This window comes from Osmia bicornis, chromosome 2 (assembly GCF_907164935.1).
Source record: "Osmia bicornis bicornis chromosome 2, iOsmBic2.1, whole genome shotgun sequence".
Taxonomy (NCBI): domain Eukaryota; kingdom Metazoa; phylum Arthropoda; class Insecta; order Hymenoptera; family Megachilidae; genus Osmia; species Osmia bicornis.
In genome coordinates this window covers 2,772,232-2,794,488 of record NC_060217.1, presented here as the reverse complement: position 1 = coordinate 2,794,488, position 22,257 = coordinate 2,772,232, and the positions used below count along the sequence as shown (strand labels likewise).

Genomic DNA, 22,257 nt, shown 5'->3' with positions numbered 1-22,257 from the left:
CGTGTTATTGATACACATCACTAGTTTCAATTATGTCGTACCGTTCTACTGATAATTTGATAGCGATTGGTAATCTCTAATTGATGACACAAAGTGATGACATCTGTATGCACTGTGGTATATTTGAGGATTATCGATCATTAACTCTTGTATAAGATTGCTTTGACCTAATTACAAAGACGAAGCCTGCGATATTCACCAATATTATTTCTGTCGAAACTATTTATTTGCCGGATATAAAATTTCTAATATCAGGGAAGAAAAAATAGAACTGAGGATCGAATCAAAGGAGAATCGAATTCAATCTCGAAACACACTTGGGTAAACGAGGTGGTGCTAGGAGATCGTTTCGGAACAGGAAGTTTAGTGGACCGGATTTCCTGGTTGTATCGATGGAACGCCGAAATCTGCCGGCGGGCAATGACGGTATCGCCATGCGAACCGCTGGAATTGGCGTACTCCCACCGGACATAAATTTCAATCAACGGCATCGACGACGCTGGCTAACGTCGACGGCAGTTCGAAGGGAGTACGGAATACAATCCCGTTCTCGTCGAAGGCGTCGCTCTCGCATACTTTGCCCAGGATAGATATTTATTGCTACCTGATCGAAGGTACACTGATTGGTTCTCGTTCCTCGCTCGTCTCCGTGCGTTACACGCCGCACGGAAACGTAAATTTCGCGGCGATGGTAGCCGCTGATTGGTTTCGAAGCCACCGAAATTTGCATTAAACGAAACGTCGTTCGATGTTATGGCTGATCGATAATGTCGATCCGTGTGATTTATCGTCAATCCTTGATTATTCGCCGCTTGAACGATGAACCTCGATTCTAGCCTCATCCTCTCGAGGAACGAATTCTGAATTTATTCTATACGACTTGTTTCATTAATCTTTGCTTACTGGTTCAAATATATCCGTTATAGAATAACTATGACACTGACTGAGTGACAGAAAATGACATGTAATGCCGCGACACTAAATAATATTGGATTTCGTGTCGCGAAGACAACCTTATGCATAAAACATTGTACCAAATTCTGAATTAAACTTTTCGATTGACGGAATAACATCAATCTTATGGTTAAAACCAGAAATATTCTTCTAATGTTAGAGTACTTCTGTTCTGTTCCATTTCTATTTCTATTTACATTTGTCTTTCACTTTATCGATAGAAATGTATTTTTATCCGACACACATTCAACGTGACAGTGTAGAGATAGAGATTCGACGAGATTATTCGACCTACTTCGAATTTCTCACTACCGACTAAATCAATTTCCCCTTTCTATATTTTTAATCAATCTCCGATGATTCTATCTGGAAAGGTCGCTTCTTTCGCGCGACACACTTTTGTATTCAATCTTCCCCAACATTGAAAATTGTTCTATCAATCTTGTTAACGAAAAAGAGAATAATAATTGTAACTGATATCTCTTGTCACGCGTTTCCACGTTCGAACGTTTAACAAAATCCAAGACACGATTTTGCTGCACCGAACGTAAATCCAATTTGTTCGACGTCAGGTTGTTTCGCGAAGGCGTTTTTCCGGATTCAAGATCGAGATCTGACCAACGCGAGCAAAAACGACGCTGTCGTACCCTCGTCGAGCAAAAATTGCTTCATTAAGCTCACCTTACGGCTCGTTCCCGAGACGTTTTGTTTGCCGAGCGCCGCGAGAACCCCGTTCGATCGTGTAACAATCGTAGCAGGAGACTGACATCTCTTGGCAATCGAACTTCAACAGCCTGTTTATTCTCAGGAAACGAAGTCGTCGCGTTGAAATTTCCCCCTTCATCGGCAGTTGTAATTAACTTCACGCTTGAAAGGTAATATAACCGAGCACTTTACGTAAACTCGGTAACCGATCGATATAGAACGAAAGTTAGCCGAGAGCAATGGGAACGAAACGCGAGTGTAATTTATCAAAAAGCAAACACCTAGATTCGCGTCGACGAGTTTGCCGCGATCACGCATGAAACCGAATTTCATCCTGTTTGCCTTGCAGCTTCCTCGGTCACGCTTATTGTCGTAACATCCGTTCCCGCGGTTCCGAAACTTCCTGGAACAGGAACGGCCCGAGGAGCTTTGCAATTAGTAAATTCACCGGGTCGAACACATCTGACCGGGTAATAAAAGAAGAAGACCGCGTGTCTCGTTAAGGTAACAGGGCTGGCCGGAAGTTTGATTAGTCGGTAGTCGGTGCGGCCAGAATATTAGCGAACTTAGCCGAGAACTTGTTCATTAATGGATCGAACGGAGAGAGTTGGACGCCTTGGTAAATCCACGTTGTAATCTGACGGTTAGATCGGGTCGGCAATTGGAACTGCCAGCAACAGCCCAACAGTTCCAAGCTATCGCCGCGGTTTTAGAAGGGTCCCGGGTGCAACTAATACAGCTGTTTGTAATTAGTTGTGTCGCGCTCGATAGTACACCGCCTTGTGGCTGATTTGCTGCTGGTCATGCTAATTTTATTGCCCTACCAGCGTCCTTCTATCGCGCTACGGGTCCGTTTCTATGGCTACGTATCCCCGCGAACCACGCCGCTGTATATCCGGTCTTGCTGGGAAATTGATGATGATAGAAGAGGAGAAACTTCGCGAGGCGGAAATTAGCGACTCGAAACGCAGAAGCTTCTCTCGATTAACGCCTCCGCCAATGTTGGTTTTCCAACTTGGCGAAAACAAAAACCGAAGTACAGCGGTTAAAGAAAATTCCACTTACCTTTCAGCCCTTCGCCGCACGACTGTTGTTGAATAAATGCTGCGAAACATACCTAGTTGAGAAACATTCGGGATCTGGTGTCTTTTTCCTTTCGTTTATGACAAAAGCAACGTAGTACTATATTCGGAGAGGATCATCTTCTTGTGGACGGCACAGGAATCAAGGGAATGGCAGTAGGAGACGTGCTCTATAATAGAAATAAACATTGTTTAGAAAAACATTTACATATTTATATATATAAAATATAATACAATTTGTTACAGTGTAGATGATAGTGTAGCGTTTAGACGTTAATATCCAGTGTAAATTAGGTATAAATCTAAGAGCAGTATGGAAGGACAAGGGCGCCCGGTACGCGTACGATCCGTGGAGGCGCGCGGGGCTCTTCGCGGTTGGTCCGCGCGCCCCTACACTCGCGGGGTACACAGATTCAACGTTGTGTTACATGTAAATTATAAAGATACAAGATACTATTTAGCTAGCTACCTGAATTCGAGTGAGTAGGTGCCTATGAAGAGTCCGGGATTTAATTTAAATCTAAAAACTATATACAGGGTTAACTATGTACACGCACACGCTAGTCGCTCGATTCCTTTTTATTATCCATTCGCTTGCACGATCGACGTGTTTCTACCATTTCATTGTTACGTTACATGGTAGTTCACGGGCATCGTTCCCGACGTTCACTAATCTTTATTCTACATACAGTACATACAATCCCGATCTCCTGGCACCGTTCGTGTTTTCGTCGAACGCAACACCCTTCATTCACGCTTACCCGTCATCGAATTTCCATCGTAATATCGATTTCGCTGTCTCTCGAATAGCCACGGACACGCGTCATTGAATAGACTCGATTCGATCGAGAGATCGATCAACATTTCCTAGGTTTCGACGCTGCCGTTCTGCCTCGAAGCTCTCGATTCTCAGGTACCGCACGCTTCGTTCGTTTGCCCGCACGTATCTCGGACATTGTATCGATACGATACCTCGCGAAAGGCATCGAAACGTACGGAAAGTCGTTCGACCGATCTCTAATCGTTCCTCGTTATCGAAAGCCCGATGGGTGCCAGGAGTTTCCGGCGAGACAACGAACCAGCTAACGTACACACGATGCAAGATCATTGGAGTATAAATTGCGTAATATCGTTCCCTATGTATCTAACATAATTATTCCAGCATAAATGACATTTACTTGTGACACTTTGCTTGATTGTTCTGGTCATATCACCGGCAGTTCGAATCCACCCCTAAAGCCTCCCCTTTACAGCCCGCAGCACCCTGTCGCAACCTCAGGTTGACATCGGCGTCAACGAACGAGCGTCGCGTCGCGTCGCGTCGTAACTGAAATCAGCGTCGACATCGCAGCGCGGAAGAAGTTACGGTACACGACTTCCTGTTTGCCTCTCTCGCACGGCCGATTCTAACGAGTTTCTTCGCCGATGATAAATCATCGCTTATCCCGTGACGGATCGTACGTTACGTACAACACGCGGCGAAGAAATTCGAGGGAAAGAAAGCAGCGGTTCTCGTTCGAGCGTTTCTCGAATCGTTCCTCCTCTTGTTTCTGTTTTTCCACGCTTCAGAGCCGTCGCGTCGGTCGGGTCGGTTGCTTCATCGCTCATCGCGCGTATCATCGGTCTGTATCGACGACGATCATCGTCGACGAGATACAACTCTCGGACAAAAATTTCTTCTTTCCTGTCTCCTTTACGTGTATACATCTGTTCTTGTTAGTTTTACTTTTCTTTTTTCTTTGCGTATGCGTGAACGTGTCTTTTGCGCTGACTCGATGGTTCCATGTACCTCTATGCATGTATGTAGCTCGAGATGAACGAAAATAAAAATAAAAAATTGGACAAACGTAACGGAAAACAGGTAATCGCGTATCGGAACGATCGATTATTAACGAAGCGACGATTGGCAGTATCGCGGCAGTAACTCGACTCGACAAGTACGGATGATGATCGGAAAAGGGAACGGATCTTCCAGCGTCTAAAATATAGCTTTTTCTCCTCGAGGTAACAGAGTATCGCTCGACTGCCCTACGATCTCTACACATACACACACACAGATCCCCTATTAGAGACATTTACGAATTTACCGTAGTATTAAATTGTAAAACGTTGCTACGCGTTATTGTTTACCGATTAGTCGACTACTTTTTTTAGTGAGATTTTATTTCTACGCTAGGGAGAGAGAGCATTTTAATCATCGACAGTCGGTCGTCGTTAGCCGAGCAACGGTGTTTTTTCTTCGCTTTCTAAACATCGAACAGGAGAACGCGATCGAACGGAATGGCGTGGATTTTAATTGACGACCGAGAAGGGAAAAAGTAAAACGTACATGCAAATCGAAACGCGTACTCCTTCTCCTTCTCCCTCCCCCTCTCCCGTGAAATTTCGATAAGACGCTCGTTTGCAAGGCTCTCTTCGATTCTCGTCTCTTTGTCCACGAAAGCTGCATTTTCCTCGATGCTAATGGAATTCAGGAAAAGTGTGCGCGTTAGGGGACTCTTGACTACAACGTGCCTCTATCGATCGCGGTGCTCTGGCGTAAGTCCTTATCGTTGCACGCCATCATGCATATAATTTTTTTTTTTTTTCTTCCTTCTTCTCTTTTCTTATTTCCTACCCCAATCATTCAACCCCTCACTCACTCGCTCGCTCGCTCTCTCTTTCTCTCGTTCTCTTCTTTTCAATAATTAAAGTGGTGCTTCGAAGACTTAACCGAACGCACGGAGTGTCGAGCGCGGATAAATTAACGCGAGTCAAGAATGGAATCAAATTAAACCGGGCATCGCGAGTTTCAATTATCGAATTCGGTTTAATTAAAAGCGCGAGAGAAGAAAGAACGTCGAATAAATTACTCGCGGATCGCTTTTATTCCCCGAGCGAACAGGTGAGAGAAACAGTGTACCGAGGGAAAATAACTTTAAAAATTTCAGACGATCTAACGGGAAACAATCACCGATCCGTGGATCGCTTTCAGATTGGTTTATCGTTTATTCCCGCGCGTTTCCTTCATTGAACAATCCCTTTCCATTACATTACGATGCTTCGAAGGATACAAATATATAACGATCGGTTGATAACGATTACATTCAACGAACCTAACAAGCACCCCTTTAAATCGGTACGCGTCGAAACGGAAGCACGTATATCTTTTGCTGGTAGGATGGATCGCGTATAAATCGATAGAATCGCGGCTGGTTGTGTCGACGAGCGTCGCAACGACAAGTGTCCCCCGTAGTAAGCGGCGAAGCATGCATCAAGAAACCGAACGTGCACTTCGCGAACGTGACTCGCGCGAAACGTAAAGCGGCCTACTCGCCTATTTTGAGGAGACGAACGTACTGTGTCGACGCGTCAAGTAAATTCGCTCTCTGTACAATTAAATAAAAAAATAAATAAACGTCGACCGTGGCCGACGCGGCACGGCCGCACGAACAACGCGTTACACTTAATAAACTGTACAGAATATTACAAAGGACCGTCCTGGTTGCTCGCATACAAACATTGGTCGAGTGACACGGCGAAGCTGAAAACGGGTAGCTTGGCCTCGCGTGCGAATCAACCAACGTTTATATGCTCTTCTCGTTAGAAAACGCATCTATTCGTAGCTCTAATAATAACAGAATATACAAATACCGGCGGAAAGTGAGCGAGACGCGTTCCAACAGCTCGATCGACACGAACAACTGTGCATTTTGGATGAGATTACACTTATAGAGTCGAAAGATCGGAATCTTTCGTTATACTTTTACTTTTGAAGAAGAGCGATGGAACGCGTTCGTTGCGCTCAATTCTCAGCCTGCTAAATAAACAGCCAACAATATAAATTCTTTCGAGTCCAGAAGCTTGAAAATAATTTCGCCCGATCGACAGGACCTAGTTTCATTTCCCATGGATATCTTTCGTTCGGGGTTTGTTAATTATTAAAAGAGAAGGAGCACCAAAGAACTTTGTCGTTCTTTTTTCAGCTGAAAATGTCAAGTGAGTTCGAAATAAGACTAGAAGGTTGCGTAGCGATCTAATTAACCCGAAGAACGTAATACCCGACGTGCTCGAAACCGAATGATATCCAAGGTGAGTCCTGCGCGGGCACGCGATACATCGTAACAATAGTACACGAGCAGAGATCGCGAAAAAAGAGATGTTCTCGATCCTTGAATGAGGACAGCGTAGATCCGAATTCCCTCGAATGGACGCACCTTATCGAGAAAATATATTTGGCAGTTCTCTGCGCGACCCATCGTCGCCTGAGAGTTTCATTCGTTCTACGCAACCCATCAAAAATATGTCTCTCTCCCAGGACGCTCGCGTTCCATCCATCACCCGTCGATAATACGGCGGTTTAAAATTGCACAACGATCGTTCGGTAACTGAACGGAATTCCGGCATCTATTTCTGTCCTCTCTCAACGATCAATGAAAATACGACGATTGTTATTTAGCCTAAGTGACGCGTCATAGGGTACACACGGGACAAGTATGTACTTACATGCGTCTGCTCCCCGGATCCAGCGCGACCAACAACAGGATAAATCGGCCGTCCTAGATAACTGGAATCGATCGATCGACAGATCGATCGGCCTCCTAACGACCGGCCAGCGTTCACCTGAACGCGCCGCCGACTATTGCCAGCAGTATCCCAAGAATCAGTACCACCGCTGGCGATCTGGTCGAGGAACTTCCGCCGGTTGGTCCGTCACTGCTGCGGGACACTTTGCTACGCACCAATTGTCCGCGTTCCACCGCGTTCGTCTCGTCACTGTCAGGATCGGCCGGTGTGCCAATGTCCAACATCGACAACTTGTTCCTAGACGGTTTCTTCAAGCAAGGCAAAGTGACCTCTTTGTACGGCCTCAGGATCCTCGGATAACGGACCTCCAGGATGTCAGTGCCCTGCAACGCTCCCTCGCTGGTCCAACAAAGCGGTTTGAACGTACCTGTTCGAGTAGCGTCTTGGAAACTCTTGAAACTGGTCTTCCAGTCGTAGCTCACTAGACGCTCCTCCAATGTCATACCGCTCAGCTCGGCCGGTTCTTGAATTTCCACTGGACTGGAACCCCTGCGACGACAAACGCGATACGTCAAGGCTTTCGTACGTTTCTTACGGCGAATCGGTGAAATTTCAAATGCAAGAAATCCGAGCAAGGGAACAAAGTATGTCGCAAACCCTTCTGCGCGTCTGCCTCCTCGGATATTGAATTTTTCTCGACCGAAAGATATTGACGAGCGAATTATCGAAACGATCATCCTAATTAGCGTAACATTGGCGTATCGCGAGTGAAACGGTACAACAGAGCTTCGAAACAAATTGATCGCGTATGCTCGTCTGGTTGGTAAACGCGGCCGTTTCGCAGCGATGTCACGCAAAGATGACAATGATCTCTAGCCGAGTTAACGACCCAACTAACCAACGACCTGCCGATATTAGTAGCAGTAATAACAGTAATTTAGCCATGGTATTCAATGTGGCCGGAGTGTGTTTAGCGAAACAGGACGCTCGTTACATTAAAGTTCGTGACACGTTGCAGGAAGCGTCTTCGTGACACACGTAACGTAACATTACGTAATGCAACGAACGATGCGATGCGTCTGTCTGATGCAATATAACCGGTGCTCGTTGAACTAACGACAGGTCGTGCGGTCGTGACGCACGGCCCATCACCGTTCCTAATTGCCAATTTAAAGTAATCAGAGTAAAAGGAGCAAACGTCTGGTCAACGCTTTGTGTATATAGAGACGCGTTCGTCATTAGCTTGACATCAACTGTACGGTGTAAATTAATATCAAACGGTCTTTGAACTCGAAACAAAAATAAAACGTAAACGTAGAAGAGCATCGTGATTATTTCGCGATATCCCGATCGATCACGCGGGAACAAAGTCTCGTTTCGCGAAAGAAATATACAGGATCTACCATTTATCTCGCAACCCATGCGCGCGCAAATTGATGGAAATGGCAACAGCGCTAAAATTCGAGAGGTGTAAAAACCGTACAATTAAGTTGGTAATCAACTGAACTGTGGTCCGAGATTCGATTCAGGATACAAGTACATTGGATTTCATCGATCTTGTCGCGGCGTGTGACTCAACACATATTCACGACGGCAGTCAATTGGCTGCAATCCCTCCTTCGTGTGCCCTTCGCCAATCGGCTCTCCGGCGTGAATATGTGTTTCGATGAAACTCGGTGTACTCGTATCCCGAATCAATTACCAACTTAACTGTACGGATTTTTACATCTCTAGAATTTTTGCGCTGTTGCCATTTCCATCAATTTGCGCGCGCATGGGTTGCGAGATAAATGGTAGACCCTGTATATGAAAACATGTCGAAGGGTACTCACTGTATCAGCTTTTGGACTCCTAAACTTTGTAGAACCGTTGGCAACGAGGGCAGAGAGTAGCAGACTGACAGTTCGATGCGTGGATAATAAAGAGTGGACACCAAGCATGTTTCTTCCCTGGTGGTTAGACCACCGAGCGTGATTGCTTCACGAGACTCGGACGAGTACGTGCACTCCGCTACCAGATGATCGCCCTGCAACATAATCATGGATCTCTACGATTAGCTTATTTCTACGATGACTCGACAAATTATCTCTCAAGATTTTAATAAGCGTGCAAATTTATTTCTACCACAGTAAATCGCTTCAGTTCAATTGGAGATATTTCTCTCGACTATTTTTCACAACTAAACATAAGCTACATAACTTATTAATCGCCAATTCTACTTTAGTCTAACGCTACCTCCATTTATAATGCATTTTTGAACAGAAAATGTTTTCTATCTTTTCATTCATAACCTGCGTTACCTATGTACATACACAAGGGCTATGCCCGTATAATTTTGAAATAAATAAATAAATAAATCTGTAATCACCTGACCGCTTAAGGATTGTTAGAGGCCAGGGATTGAGAAAAAAGACAAAATAGAAGAGCTTTATAATTTAAAACAGTCACCTTATACGAGAGACGCCGAACAGAATAGAAAAACGCATGAACGTCAGCGATAGTAATCGCTGCTAGCTTCATGTCTATGGGAATAAAGCGGAACGCGCTTGCGCAGACGATACAACAGAAACGCGCCAAGAATGTACACTGACAAGGGACATTACCCAATCGACACACGCCGATTTTGATGCCCTTTGAGTATGATATAGAACTCAAAAAAATATTTGACACGTATTTTTTTTTATCGGCAATCGTCCATGCTGAAGAGGTGAAAAAATGACAAAATTATATTATTTTTCAATATATTTTTTAAACAAATAAATTTATCAAAAAGGTGGCTACATAGAAAAATTTGCTGTTCAAAAACACACAAATTTCATTTTTAATTTTTCGCCTACACCTAATAGTTCCTGAGATATTCAAGAAAATATGTTTTGCAACCCCAACTTGGAGGGCTATTTTCATCCCTTCAGCATGGACGATTGCCGATAGAAAAAAATACGTGTTCTATATCATACTCAAAGGGCATCAAAATCGGCGTGTGTCGATTGGGTAATGTCCATTGTGAGTCCCATCGAAGTTGTCGCAGTGAAGTTGGCCACGCATTCACTTACCGACGCGGCGTGAATGCGTTAATGAATTTGTAGCCAACTTCACTGCGACAACTTCAATGCAACTCAGTGTACACATAATTACATGTGATATCAAGAAGGATTAAATGATCATGGAACGAAGCATACGACGCGTCGCGTCGTGACATTGAAATCACGAACAACACTTACCGGATAGACCCTGACGGGCTTCTGCAGCTTCCGATACTCCTGATAACTAGGATTGTAATTGGTGTCAGATGCAATGGGTGGCAGTTCCTCGCCGGACCTTATCTGACGCAATCGGACCTTCCTGCCGAGTTGATGAGTATGCATGATGACGGCGAATATGTTGATGCCGTTGTTGGGAATGGTCTGTCCGGTACAGTCGGAGATGCAATGACCTTCGGAGACCACTTCAGGCTGCCCGGGTGGTATGATGTGCCTCCAGTTCGGGTCGATGCCGACGCTAAGGATACCTGCGTCGTGGGTACGCAACCGATCCGTATAATGCAAACGCAAGCCGGAGCTGTCGCTGATGAACGTGTCCATCTGCGAATTCGTGTACAACGTTTCCAGCATGTAGAAATGAGGACCCGAGCGTGGGTCGAGTGCGTAACCAGCCTCCGGCGGGTAATTGAAGCCCTGCGAGCAAAACAAGAAACCTTGCGATTAGACCGGACCTTGGACCCAGAGAAGCGAATTTCAATAGCGAATTGAGAACACGTCGAAATGGAAATGTTGGAATAACTAATAAAAGATACTTAGAACATGATTTCTTTGGTATTTTATTACATATTACCATGATCCATATTCCCTGGCTTCGTCTAAAAGCTTCCTTCGCAAAACGATTCAAGCATAATTGCACGCATAAATCATGTTTGAGATATAATCACGATTTTAATCAGTTACGGGGGATAATTACACCGGGATAAATCACTGTCCACGAATGTTAATCTGACGTGGTCGCGAGACGAGCGTAAGAGACACAAGCTGGGAACGCGAGTCGGTATCGCGGTAATTCTGGGCTTTGTGTAATGCATACCAATGGGGAGCAAGTAAACTCGTTTCTTCGTGGTCGCTGGAAACGCGAGCAACCCGTGAGGATCGTTGGACAACCGGTAATTTTACACGCGACATCCCGACGCGATTTAATTGCTCCAACCTCGAGTATTCCCTCGAGGATGTATTAAAATCACGTAAAAAAAATTTCACGTGAAATTAATTTTCCTGGTTATAAATGGAATATGTTTCAAAATCGTGCGTGAAAGATAAATGAAAACTTTGTATGTACAGCATGGAGTAACGAGTTAAGCGTTCGTTCGCCGCGAGAATTGATCAGGCAAAATTTTAATTAATCCCCCGGGTGATCAACTGAACGAACAGAGGACGAATTTAATTTTCCGCTCTGCTTAGACGAAAATTTACACGATTCGCGGTGCGCTGGGACAGGAACTTGTTTAATTCGTCGTTTTACATTGAAACACGTCACGTAGCATACCTCGGAACCGAGACTCCAGATAGCCGCGATTGTGGTGCACTGAAGGGACGGCTGATTGGACTGATAGCAAACGCTGCCGGACGACTTCGAGGCGGATTCCAATTGCGCCTGATCCCCGCGACACTCGTACAAAGTCATGTGATGCAGGTACTTCTGACTTCCGGGTTGTATCACCGGCTCGTACTGGAAAAGAAAGAGAAGAAAACTTGTTACAACAGCTGTCACTTGTCAGGAAGCGGTACGAGCGACTCATCGCACTTGTAAGAGGACTTAATTCGTTCTGTATTGACGTTCCTTTCAGCACCGATCAAAGTAACTTTGATAAATTGACGATCTTTTAACGAATCGATGGATCGTTGAATGCAGAAGAATTTTAAACAAGCTACGACCATTGATTAAATTAACAGATGATTCTTATATCCTCGTTAGAGAAGAATGCAATGTAATCGGAATAATCTTGAAAGGTTGCTGATTCGATTTCAGATATTATTATATTCATTTTTTAGAACATCCAGGTAATATTAGGACGAATCACACGTTGTCCAATTTTACATTTCTTATCGACCAATCGATCGGGTATACCAATATCGCAAAGTAATTTCCCGATTCCACAGCATCACGGTTTAAAATAGAAGCAATCTATATAAAGTAATCAAGGTGAATGTTGCTTCGTTCGAATGATTCGAAAATAAATTCGAATCGATGTTTATCAGAGAAACAAATCAAATGGCTCGTTAAACGATTATAATATAATTAGTCAGGAGGTTAAGTGTAAACCGAGTCAGGAAACGACTGCTCTGAATCCTTGAGAGAATCCCGCGAGGATTTCCACTCGGAAAACTAGGATCCGCGGTGCTTCACTGCTCCCATGCCGAGGAAAATCTACACCTACGCTCCCGGTTTAATCAAGTTTAGCCTAGCTGGATGCGTAAGACGCGGCGCGGGGCACGGCGAGTAAGTAGGTTATACATATAGCTAGGGGAACTCACCTTCACGACGTGATGCTTCTGATCAATGTTTGGCATCTGGAGAACGCGACACCAAAGCAACGTGTCCTGTTTCTCTGGTAAACGTACCTAGAAGATAATTCAAACATTATAGTTATTTAAACGCGGAGAAATACTCGTACATTTCCAATATATGTACATGTATAAATGAAATTTTATTTGCAATAAAAAATTATTTAAAGTCAATGTTTTTGTTTTCAATTGCCCTATGAAAATTTTCATTGTCTACCTGTTTTGGAAGGAAAACACAGGCGAAAAGAAAAAGCAATCATTTTTTCGAACAACGAAACGAAGGGGAGAAAGGAGATTGAACGAAGGGTGAATGGACGCTGTTGGTCGTACACGCACGAGTAAATGCTTTCTCAAAACTTGCCAAATGTTAACGCTCGTTACGTTGAGAGCCGGCATACAACGCGACTGGAAACTCATCCGACTCTGCACGAAAGTGGCTGAAATCCGTCTATACCCGCTAATGGAGTAACGTGGTATTTAGCGAGGTACACGCCACTCGTTGTTACCCTCCAAACTGTTTTTCTAATTTCACCTGTCTTCCTGCGCGAGTTTCCGAAACAATACACGCGACAAGGTTAATTCAACGAACGATAGTTTCCAACTACCGTCACAATTTCACATCCCTTTCTCTCAATTTCTGTTTTCGAATAAAAATATTTTCGAAATATCTGTAGCGTAAGCAAAGGGACCATCAGCGAACGCGTTATTAATTTCAATCTATCTATGAAACTGGTTGATACAGAATTCCTCGAAAAAGGGATGATTAATATCGGGCAAGCAGAGAACGAAATAAACGCAAACAAATTGAATTTAATATCGCGCTCAGAGATGCAGCCCGACCGACCGTTCAGGTAATATTACCTACCTGTATCATCGGAATACACAACTTGTGTACGCCGTATTTACGTATCTCATTTCAAGCTTTTCGATTATGCTCTTTCAGCGTTAGCTAACAAATCGCTGAAAATATGTTCATAACGAATCGAATTTCCTACCAATCAATTTGTTGCTAAACCGTATACGAAACGATTTGACCAACGCGCAAAAGGTACACGTCAAGAAAACAATTTAATCTACGATATTTCGATATTTCATCGTTCCATGGAATACGAGGGTCGATATAAAAATATCCTTCTCTTCTGTTGCCGCAATCACGAGGGTTTTAACGATCGAATAAAAATCCTTCGAGCATCGATCGAGAGTCCCGTTTATCCTGACGTTGAAGAAGATCTTGTCGAATATAAAAAAAGGAAATAGGAAGAAGAAATTCATGGTGTGAGGAAGTGAAGAAGGAAAGATAGGAGTAAAAGAGAGAAAAAGATGGTTGGTTCGTGTTGCAGCCGCGGGGTGTACGGGGCCGCGATGATCCCGAGAAAATTGCAATTCTTTTTTCGCGGTCTCGTGTTCCTCGACAGTGCCCTAAGCTCGGCCAGGCCGCCGCCGGATTCTCCCACGCGCTTCTGCGAAATTATCGATGTCAAGATTACCACCAGGAAGGACGACTGCGTTTATTGTTTTGCGGTCGAATATGCTGAAGAGCCCCGGGCTAAGCTGAGATTTAGGCTCGCCCAGTCATATTTACGATTTCTACGGATTTTGGCTCCTTTTTCAAACAACCCTCTTCACGCGACCAGGACTATAACTGAAAAAACACCATCCTTCCAGCGAATGCAAAATGAAGGAATGATTGCAGTTTTTTTTTAGAGAAATTCAAGGTGGGATTAAGTATGATGTGCAGGAGAGGGGAGAAAAGGGCGTGGGGCTGACAATCTCCCTGCCCCAGACACCTATCATAACGCAATCCGGAATTACTATAGATTTGAACGCCATGCCGGACGACCACCAGCGAGAACACTGATCACCGATCATCTCGCCGCCACCTAGCGGTCCCCGGCCCGTACCAAAGGAGTCCGGGGAGACGAAACCCTCTCTCCCCCTCCACTAAACGCCTACAAATGGAATGTAGCGAGTTCTCAATGAACACGTCGAACGCCACGTCAGCCGAAAATGGATATCTATCTTTGGTGAAAGATGCATCAGCCAAAGATAGATGGTACAAGATGCTGCGTTCAAGTAAAGCTTCAGCCTGTACAAGAACTCGTTCTTGGTGTCATAGGAAACAGAAAGCATAGGAAGATCCATCAATCCATTGACGATTCCACGTTTGCAGCATATAGGAAGTCACAAATAGACAATGATGAAGGTATTAAAAATGTTTTTTGATGTTTCTTTTGTGGCGCCAGTCACAGGCGATCCCCATAACAGTCAACGAGTTAAAAGATTTCCTTTAAAACATCCCTCCGTTTGTTTTTCCCCGTTTTCCATCATCTTCCTACATTTATCTTATTCACTCGACACGTACAAACATCGCCGTATTATTCAGAACACAGTTGCAGTTTTTTCTCTGGATATGTCATTTCTTGGAAAGAAAGAGGGATAATTATCCTGCGGCTATGTAGCTTTTCCCGTGCTACTCGTTCAAACGGGAGACTTCTTTCCGAAGAGTTAGCAAAGTAAAAAGGCGTTTTACGTTACTCGACTGGTTCACTTCGTATTTCACCCTTTCCTGTCTGTCTCTCCGTTCGGCGCCGACTTTTTGCTCGAGCTGTTGATCCTATAAATAACTAATAACCCGTCTTGATCCCTTTTCGTAATCGGATCTGATCGTTTGAACTGGGTGAAAGAAAAATTAGCTTCGAACTATGTGAAAGAAACCCGTTGAAAGATACACAAAAGTGTTTTTATTCCATCTGGTAAGAAAAATCAACGATGAATGTTAGTCTGTTAATGAATACACGCGCTGAGAACGTGGACTAACAAATTATAACATCCGAGTGTCTTTTTCGTTCTCGGACAAAAATGAAGAAGCATGATTGACAAGAAAAATATAGAGGAAAAATATAGCACAGCTCGCTAATGAATGTTAGGAAGTATAACATAAACTCGATTGAAGTTACAGTAACCATGTTACGAGGAACTGAGTCCGGGGGGGTGGAAGAAAGTGACACACCCTTTGATAAACTACATTTACCGAGGCTGTGATTGATGATGAGCATGTAGCTGATGAAGCTGACCCAAACGACCCTATTTCCGTCGAACCTCGTTTGCAACTTTCCTCGTAAATCTTGAAACCCTGTTGAAAATGAATTTTTAACCAACACCTCGATTAACCGGTTCGATCAACGAGAAATGAATCTTCCTTCAAAGAAAATCTATTCGATTTACAGTTAGGTAATTCGTCGATAGCCGTTGCGAAGGATATTTATCAAATTCCCGAGAAATCTGTAATCGGGTGGCAAGGAATGGCGTCTTCGTCGACGTCGAAATATCGCTAGCGCCCGGGGGCGATTTTGGCCCTAGACGGCGAAGTTTTCCTTTGGATCCGTCGCGAGAAACGAGCGCGAAAAAAGTGTCGCTGACGGTTGAGAAAGGGAGCCGAATGAATGCAAACCCGTCCTAACAAGCCGGGCTCTTCTTTGTACCCGTAGACATTCATATTCATCGCGACGCGATACAAAAGTTATTCGACCGTCGCGGAACTTCCGCGTACGTAGTTAGCGAAGAACAAGTAGCATTCGCATAAGAAAGAAGTAAGGAGGGAAGATAAGCGAGGAGACGCGGCAACTTTAATGTCCTTCCTCGTCCTGCACCCTCGAACCAGGGAGGCTGTTGGCTGCTTTCGTCGGCACAATTAAAACCGCGATCGTGTTACGAAAAGTTTCAAGCAGGCGCGTACCGAGTAATCAGCCGCGTCTGAAATTAAGAAGCTCCGCGCTTTATCGCGACGAAGGGTGCTATTTTCACGTGAAAATTTCTCTGAAAGGTGGGAAACATCGGGCGAACAATTTTGTAACGAAACGATATCAAAGAGCGGAGAAAAATCGTTCCATTTGCCGGGCAAACGAGTAATTCCTTTCCAGTTGGTAGAAGCTGGTAATTTGTTACAGCGTGATGAGCACCGAAACAGAGCCCTTCGGTTCTCCCGATTCCACTCGATATAAATTGTAAACAGAACCGATGAAATTAGCGTCGTTCGATTTCGACTACCCACCCATCGTCCATCCCTCTGCCTCCTTCGTAATTCCAATTTATTATTTCATCCCCTCCTTCTCTTGATAATACCATCTACCCTCTATTTTCACTCGTTCACGCTTCCATTACGCAACCCGTTGACACGCTTGATTGAATTATACAAAAATATCGAAAGAGCCATTCAGCGGGAAAACCTGATACGCATTCGTTTGACGAGGATTTCAACGATGGAAATTTTATGGGTCACATCCTGCTGAATTCATGATTCCACCATTCTATCGAGTTATTTTATACTTCGATCTTTTTCCGTATATATATATATATATATATATACGACCACTCTGCAACGTTCCTTGTTCCGTGTTACCGATTGCACCATTTATACTACTCTATTTCGCGCCATGAATCACCGTACAGAATGGCGAGTTGTATACGTATTCGACTGACACGTATTCTGGAGTAAAAATAAAATCAAACTGAATTGAATCCCGTAGATTTTCAAATGTATTGGCTGCGAAAGACTTGGTTACTCTTGATACCATTTTTGATTTCGAATCTTTGATTGAACGGAGACGAATGTTTTTCGTCATCGTGCGTTTGTTTACCAATGATCGATCTCTTCCTCGATACGAATAGGAATCGCATAAATCTGCGCCTAAACCCTGCACCGATATAAACTATAAGCAGAAGCCCGACAGTCCGTGGAATTAGCATTGTCCGATCCGGCCGATAGCGTCCGCCTATAATCTATGACTCGACGACGCTAATGAACGAATAGTTTTTGCCGGATGTGACCCGGTTAAGATTTATGCCGTCATAAATTCGGTGCACAATGCAGTGCGGCTTGCGCCCGATAAAAATCCACTCGCGCCGAGCTGAACGTTAAACGCGTTCGAACATTCATCTCGCGCGCAGCGAAGCCACCCGGTTCTGCCGCACTTTCGAACCGGGCAACGATCGCGCGCGTTGTGCGTGCGGAATCGCCATCGAATCGCCGGAGAAAATGTAGACCGTGGCTATTCTCCACGCGAATAAAAATAATATTTACACGCAACATCCGACGCGGATACTGACACGTTATTTATTCGTCGATTTCTGAATTCATCTCCGCTCGCCATCTCCGTATTTACCAGTAAAGCGGCGAGGCTGACTATTTGCCACTTAGGGAGGCTATACCGTAATGGCTTCCCAACCGGGAACATATTGCAAACGGCCGATTCGAGCGAGTAACGGGGCCGGTAAAATTAGTGGCTTGCGTCGAGATTGCGTTAGGAATGTTAAGGGGTCATCAAATGGGCGAGTGACCTCTTTCTATGGATGGGAAAAATGTTTGACTAGTTTCGATTGTTCGAGTGTGTTAATTCGGTTTCATTCAGCTGGAAGGATAAATAAATTTTTCACGTGTCAGAGATTGACAATCGCTCTCGATGAAAGGGTAAATTCTGAGAATATAACTTCGCGCGGGAACGTGACAGATCGAATGCAATGAAATTGAATAGCTAGTTGGACGATGACAATTTGTTGGAATCGATTGCTGGAGTCTGCAGCAGTCGATCCAAGTTGGTCGAAGTCGTAAACTAGCAGTCCGTGGAAGTTGATCAAAATTATTGAAATCAATCGCAAACTGTTCGTAGCGTAATTTGTCGCTGTACTGCTACGTACACGCAACGATTTTATTGAAAAATAGGTTACCCAATTTCAAAGGGACTGTGAAATGAATTGAACGAAATCATGCGAAGATATTACGCTTTTAAATAGAATCGTGCATTCCTTCTGGCATAAAACCGTGATGGACGTTTCGTCGAATCATAAACAGAATAAAATTGAACATCTACTACGAAGCTTATACCCGATTTACTTTCATCAAAGATTAAAGAACATCGATCCGAGCAAAAGTTTACCCTATATGTTTCTACGTTTACTCGGCTAATGCTCATTGGGATAATTTCGCTAATGCTCAATTCGTTCGAACGCGACTCCCTCTTTAAAAGTTTCCAACAGCAATTCAGTCAATTACAATTAAGTTTCGTCGATCGCGGTTACGGTGAATGCGACCAATACTTTCACAGACGTCATCGAACTTCGATGAATTCGCGTCGGTGTTCACAGATGGTCGAACGAATTGCAATTACCGCGATTCATTTCGTCTTGCACACCAGCGTGAAAAGTAAATCTCGAATCGAGTGTCTTTCAGACATCTACTCTCACGAAGATCAACTTTAACACGAATCTACGGGTAATTAAAACTCTTTAATCATCGTTATCGAAAACTATTCTTTCGTTGTGCCGTTGAATATCAAACTCGTTCGTATCTCTCGTCACGAGCCATTAAGCAATATAACGACACCGTGAAATCGCGCCAATTGTTCGCGCCCTCGTAAACTGAATCGAAAATAGAGAGAGCATCATCGTAAAAATTCGCTGAACGAGTTTCCTCGCGGTTCTTTTATATACCGATAGGATCGAATTCAATGTATAGTCAATTACTCGCGATCTTACTTAAATCTCTAGTCTTTACACGTTTACACACCTGTACGCGTTCGTGTTCGTTCGTTCTCCCCTTGCGGTTAATTCAGCTAATACCGAAAATCCCGTGAACCACCTATACATTACATTATTACCACCTACGCCTGTCCCTCTATCATTATGCACACGTAAGACGTTGTTGCATCGATACTGTATCCTCCTTCCACGCGGTATAATCATATTATGGGATATCCGGCACGCAATGGCTCGTATTACACCATAATTTTCCGCCCACGCAATTCCGCCTGCTTTCGCACATCATCGTCCTCGTGGAAACCGGCCCGTGATCGTTGCATAAATATAAAATATATGTACATAGATGGTAATCGATCGTCTGGCAGCCGCGAAAAGACGTGGATAAACGAGCGAATACCAACCTGCTGGTTCAATATGTCCCACGTTTGAAGAGGAGGTTCAGCTTCTTGGTTGCGCGAGCTGGGCCTCGGTTCCGCGTCCCTTTGCACCAGATAAAGCGGCCTGGATCCACGATGCACGGTTCCTTCGTCCGGCAGAACACCGGCCGCTGACACTGGTTCCTCCATGTGATATTGCCAAACCACTTGCACCGTGTCGTTCTGCAATACACAAAGAAAATGTTTCTGAAGTTGAATCGAAGGTGATTCTGAAGGCACGTCGAGATCGACCAAGTACAAGCTTCCCACCACCCCCGTGACGGTGGTCCTTCATTTTTGTTATCGAAAAATATCGATAAGGACGGTTTACGAAGGCACAAAGGGCCGTCTTTTATACCCGGCTTGCTATAAAAGTCGAACCCTTCGGGTTAGTAAGAGAAGGAGAGAGGGGAATGTAAGATTGTCGGACGGGGGTTGAAATTCTCTCTTTCTCTCTTCGTGCTTTCACGTTCAAATTCCGTAAGAATATTCCCGGAGTCTGTCGTTCGAAGGACCGAGCACTCGACCGAGAATTTTTAATTTAACCCTTTTTATTTCGTAATATCGTTCGCCGCAGGCGAATCACATATTGCGGCTTCGGTGAGCCCAACGAAAGGGGAAAAAGCGTTCCCGTGTACGTTGCGTTAACCTGTGTCCTATTATCGAAGAATCTCCTCGCTTCCAGGCTAAGCTTCTCCTGTTTTTCTCCCCTGCTCGCTTCCTACCCTTTATTTTTGGCCTCTGCTCAAATCGAGCCGACGTAAGTTGATTAGTGAACGTCGTAATAGAGTAGCGAGCAACACGGAATCGAATAAATCGTACTCGAAGGGCCGCAGCCACGCCTGCCATCAGCGATATTTCCCTTCGACTCGATCGCCTGGAATTTATCGCGATTGGATTATACACGGTGTTCGTTGAGAAATACAAGTTTAGTAACACGGCTTCCTAATCACGCGAAGTTTGTTTAATACCTTACCGTACACCCTGTATAGACGAGGCTGAAATTAGATAGGCGTGCATGTAGTCGACCGTCTACCTATCATCACCACCCTCTCCTTACGTACCCCTTTATCAACGCTCTGAAATCGTTGAAAATCAAACTATCGGATCATCGTCGTGAAAATTAATTGATCCGCGAGTTCGATTGCACTTTGTTCGGATTCGATGCGCGAGAAAATTGATTGGCGAAAAGAGGGATCGCCAGACAGACGGTGCTGCGATTCTATTTGATCGAGCGTGCAGACGACAAGAGTTCGTCGATAAATATGTCTCGCTAATTCGACTAGTCGGTCGGTCGATTCCGAATTAAGGATGCCCGACTGGCTTCATTTACGATTCACCTCTTCAGAAGCGGAGCTGACGTTATTTCCGTAAAACGCTGTATTTACCTGGTCGTTGGCACCGGTCCAAGCACAAAATACTCTACGTTTAGTTTTATACGACGACCGACGAAATTAGTACGGAGCACGGGATCGTTGTGGCTTTTTCGATTAAATCCCGTATGAAATCCGCTCGTACGCTAATACGAAATCCTTTGATTTTGCTTTACTTATCCACCCTGCTCCTCAACGAAATCCCCTCTACGGTATTTGAAACAGTCAAACGAAATTATACTTAAAAGTATCAAGCACGGTTAAACTGTAGATAAAATCGCAAGACGAGGGATTAAAACTCGCGGTTCAATTTAATAATCATGAAAGATACCGTGAGTTTATAATTCACGACATAATGCAGTAACCAGGAATTTCGAAATTCGTAGAATAATTGAAATGATCAAAATAGTCTACTCGATGAACTGCTACAACTATATTTGAACCACTTCTCGACTAATTTACATTATTAACGCTTCGTCGACCAGAAGCGTATTAATAATAGACCAGCTGACACCAGTTATTGACTGAAAATCAATTGATACGTCTTTACTCGTCAATGATTCGCTATGTCAACATTTAACTTGTCAGTGTGCTCTATTTTTGTATTACAGAATTATTTAAAAAAAGATGGAGTTAAGAACGAAAATAGGCACTGTTTATTTGACAAACACGCGACTTTTAACGAGTCTCTCGTAAAGCGTAAGCATAAGCTCTTAAAAGCTTTACCTGTGGATTACTTAAACCACCCTTTTCGTTCTGTTCGCGTTTAATAAATATGACAACCAACGGTGTCCAGTTTATTCACGTGGCGTAGCCGAAATTTTCCCACGCGTACGAGGCAAACAATCCGAAGCATTTTCATGGAGGAAAGTTTTACGTACAGGCATGCCTCAGGGATCAATTCCGCATCCTGTGTACCGATAATCTGTGTCCGTGCTCCCGCATCACCGGCACCCTCGCCAAAGAAGGGACACGCGCGACACTAGGGTGGCCCTCACCGTTCTACACAATAATACTGGCAACGGTATTCCTATCCACCGGTCGTGGTCGACCTCGAAACATGTATATCGATCCGCGTTATGTGCCAAACGCGTTCAGCCCTCGACCACTCACAATTTGGAACAATCACACTTGATTG

General features: G+C 44.2%; 1 protein-coding gene across 4 annotated transcripts in view; it reads right to left on the bottom strand.

The window, feature by feature from the left end:
* Positions 1-2,986: 2,986 nt before the first annotated feature.
* LOC114874090 (MOXD1 homolog 2) overlaps positions 2,987-22,257 on the bottom strand; it is a 152,613-nt gene continuing 133,342 nt past the window's right edge. For all 4 annotated transcript variants that reach the window (XM_029183028.2, XM_029183029.2, XM_029183031.2 and 1 more), the window contains 6 exons: positions 19,732-19,929; positions 12,767-12,853; positions 11,778-11,960; positions 10,469-10,921; positions 9,080-9,273; positions 2,987-7,796 (listed from right to left, as the gene is read on the bottom strand). In XM_029183028.2, coding sequence (XP_029038861.1) covers positions 7,340-7,796; positions 9,080-9,273; positions 10,469-10,921; positions 11,778-11,960; positions 12,767-12,853; positions 19,732-19,929 — 1,572 coding nt within the window. In that variant the 3' untranslated portion in view covers positions 2,987-7,339. The remainder of the gene's footprint in view (positions 7,797-9,079; positions 9,274-10,468; positions 10,922-11,777; positions 11,961-12,766; positions 12,854-19,731; positions 19,930-22,257) is intronic.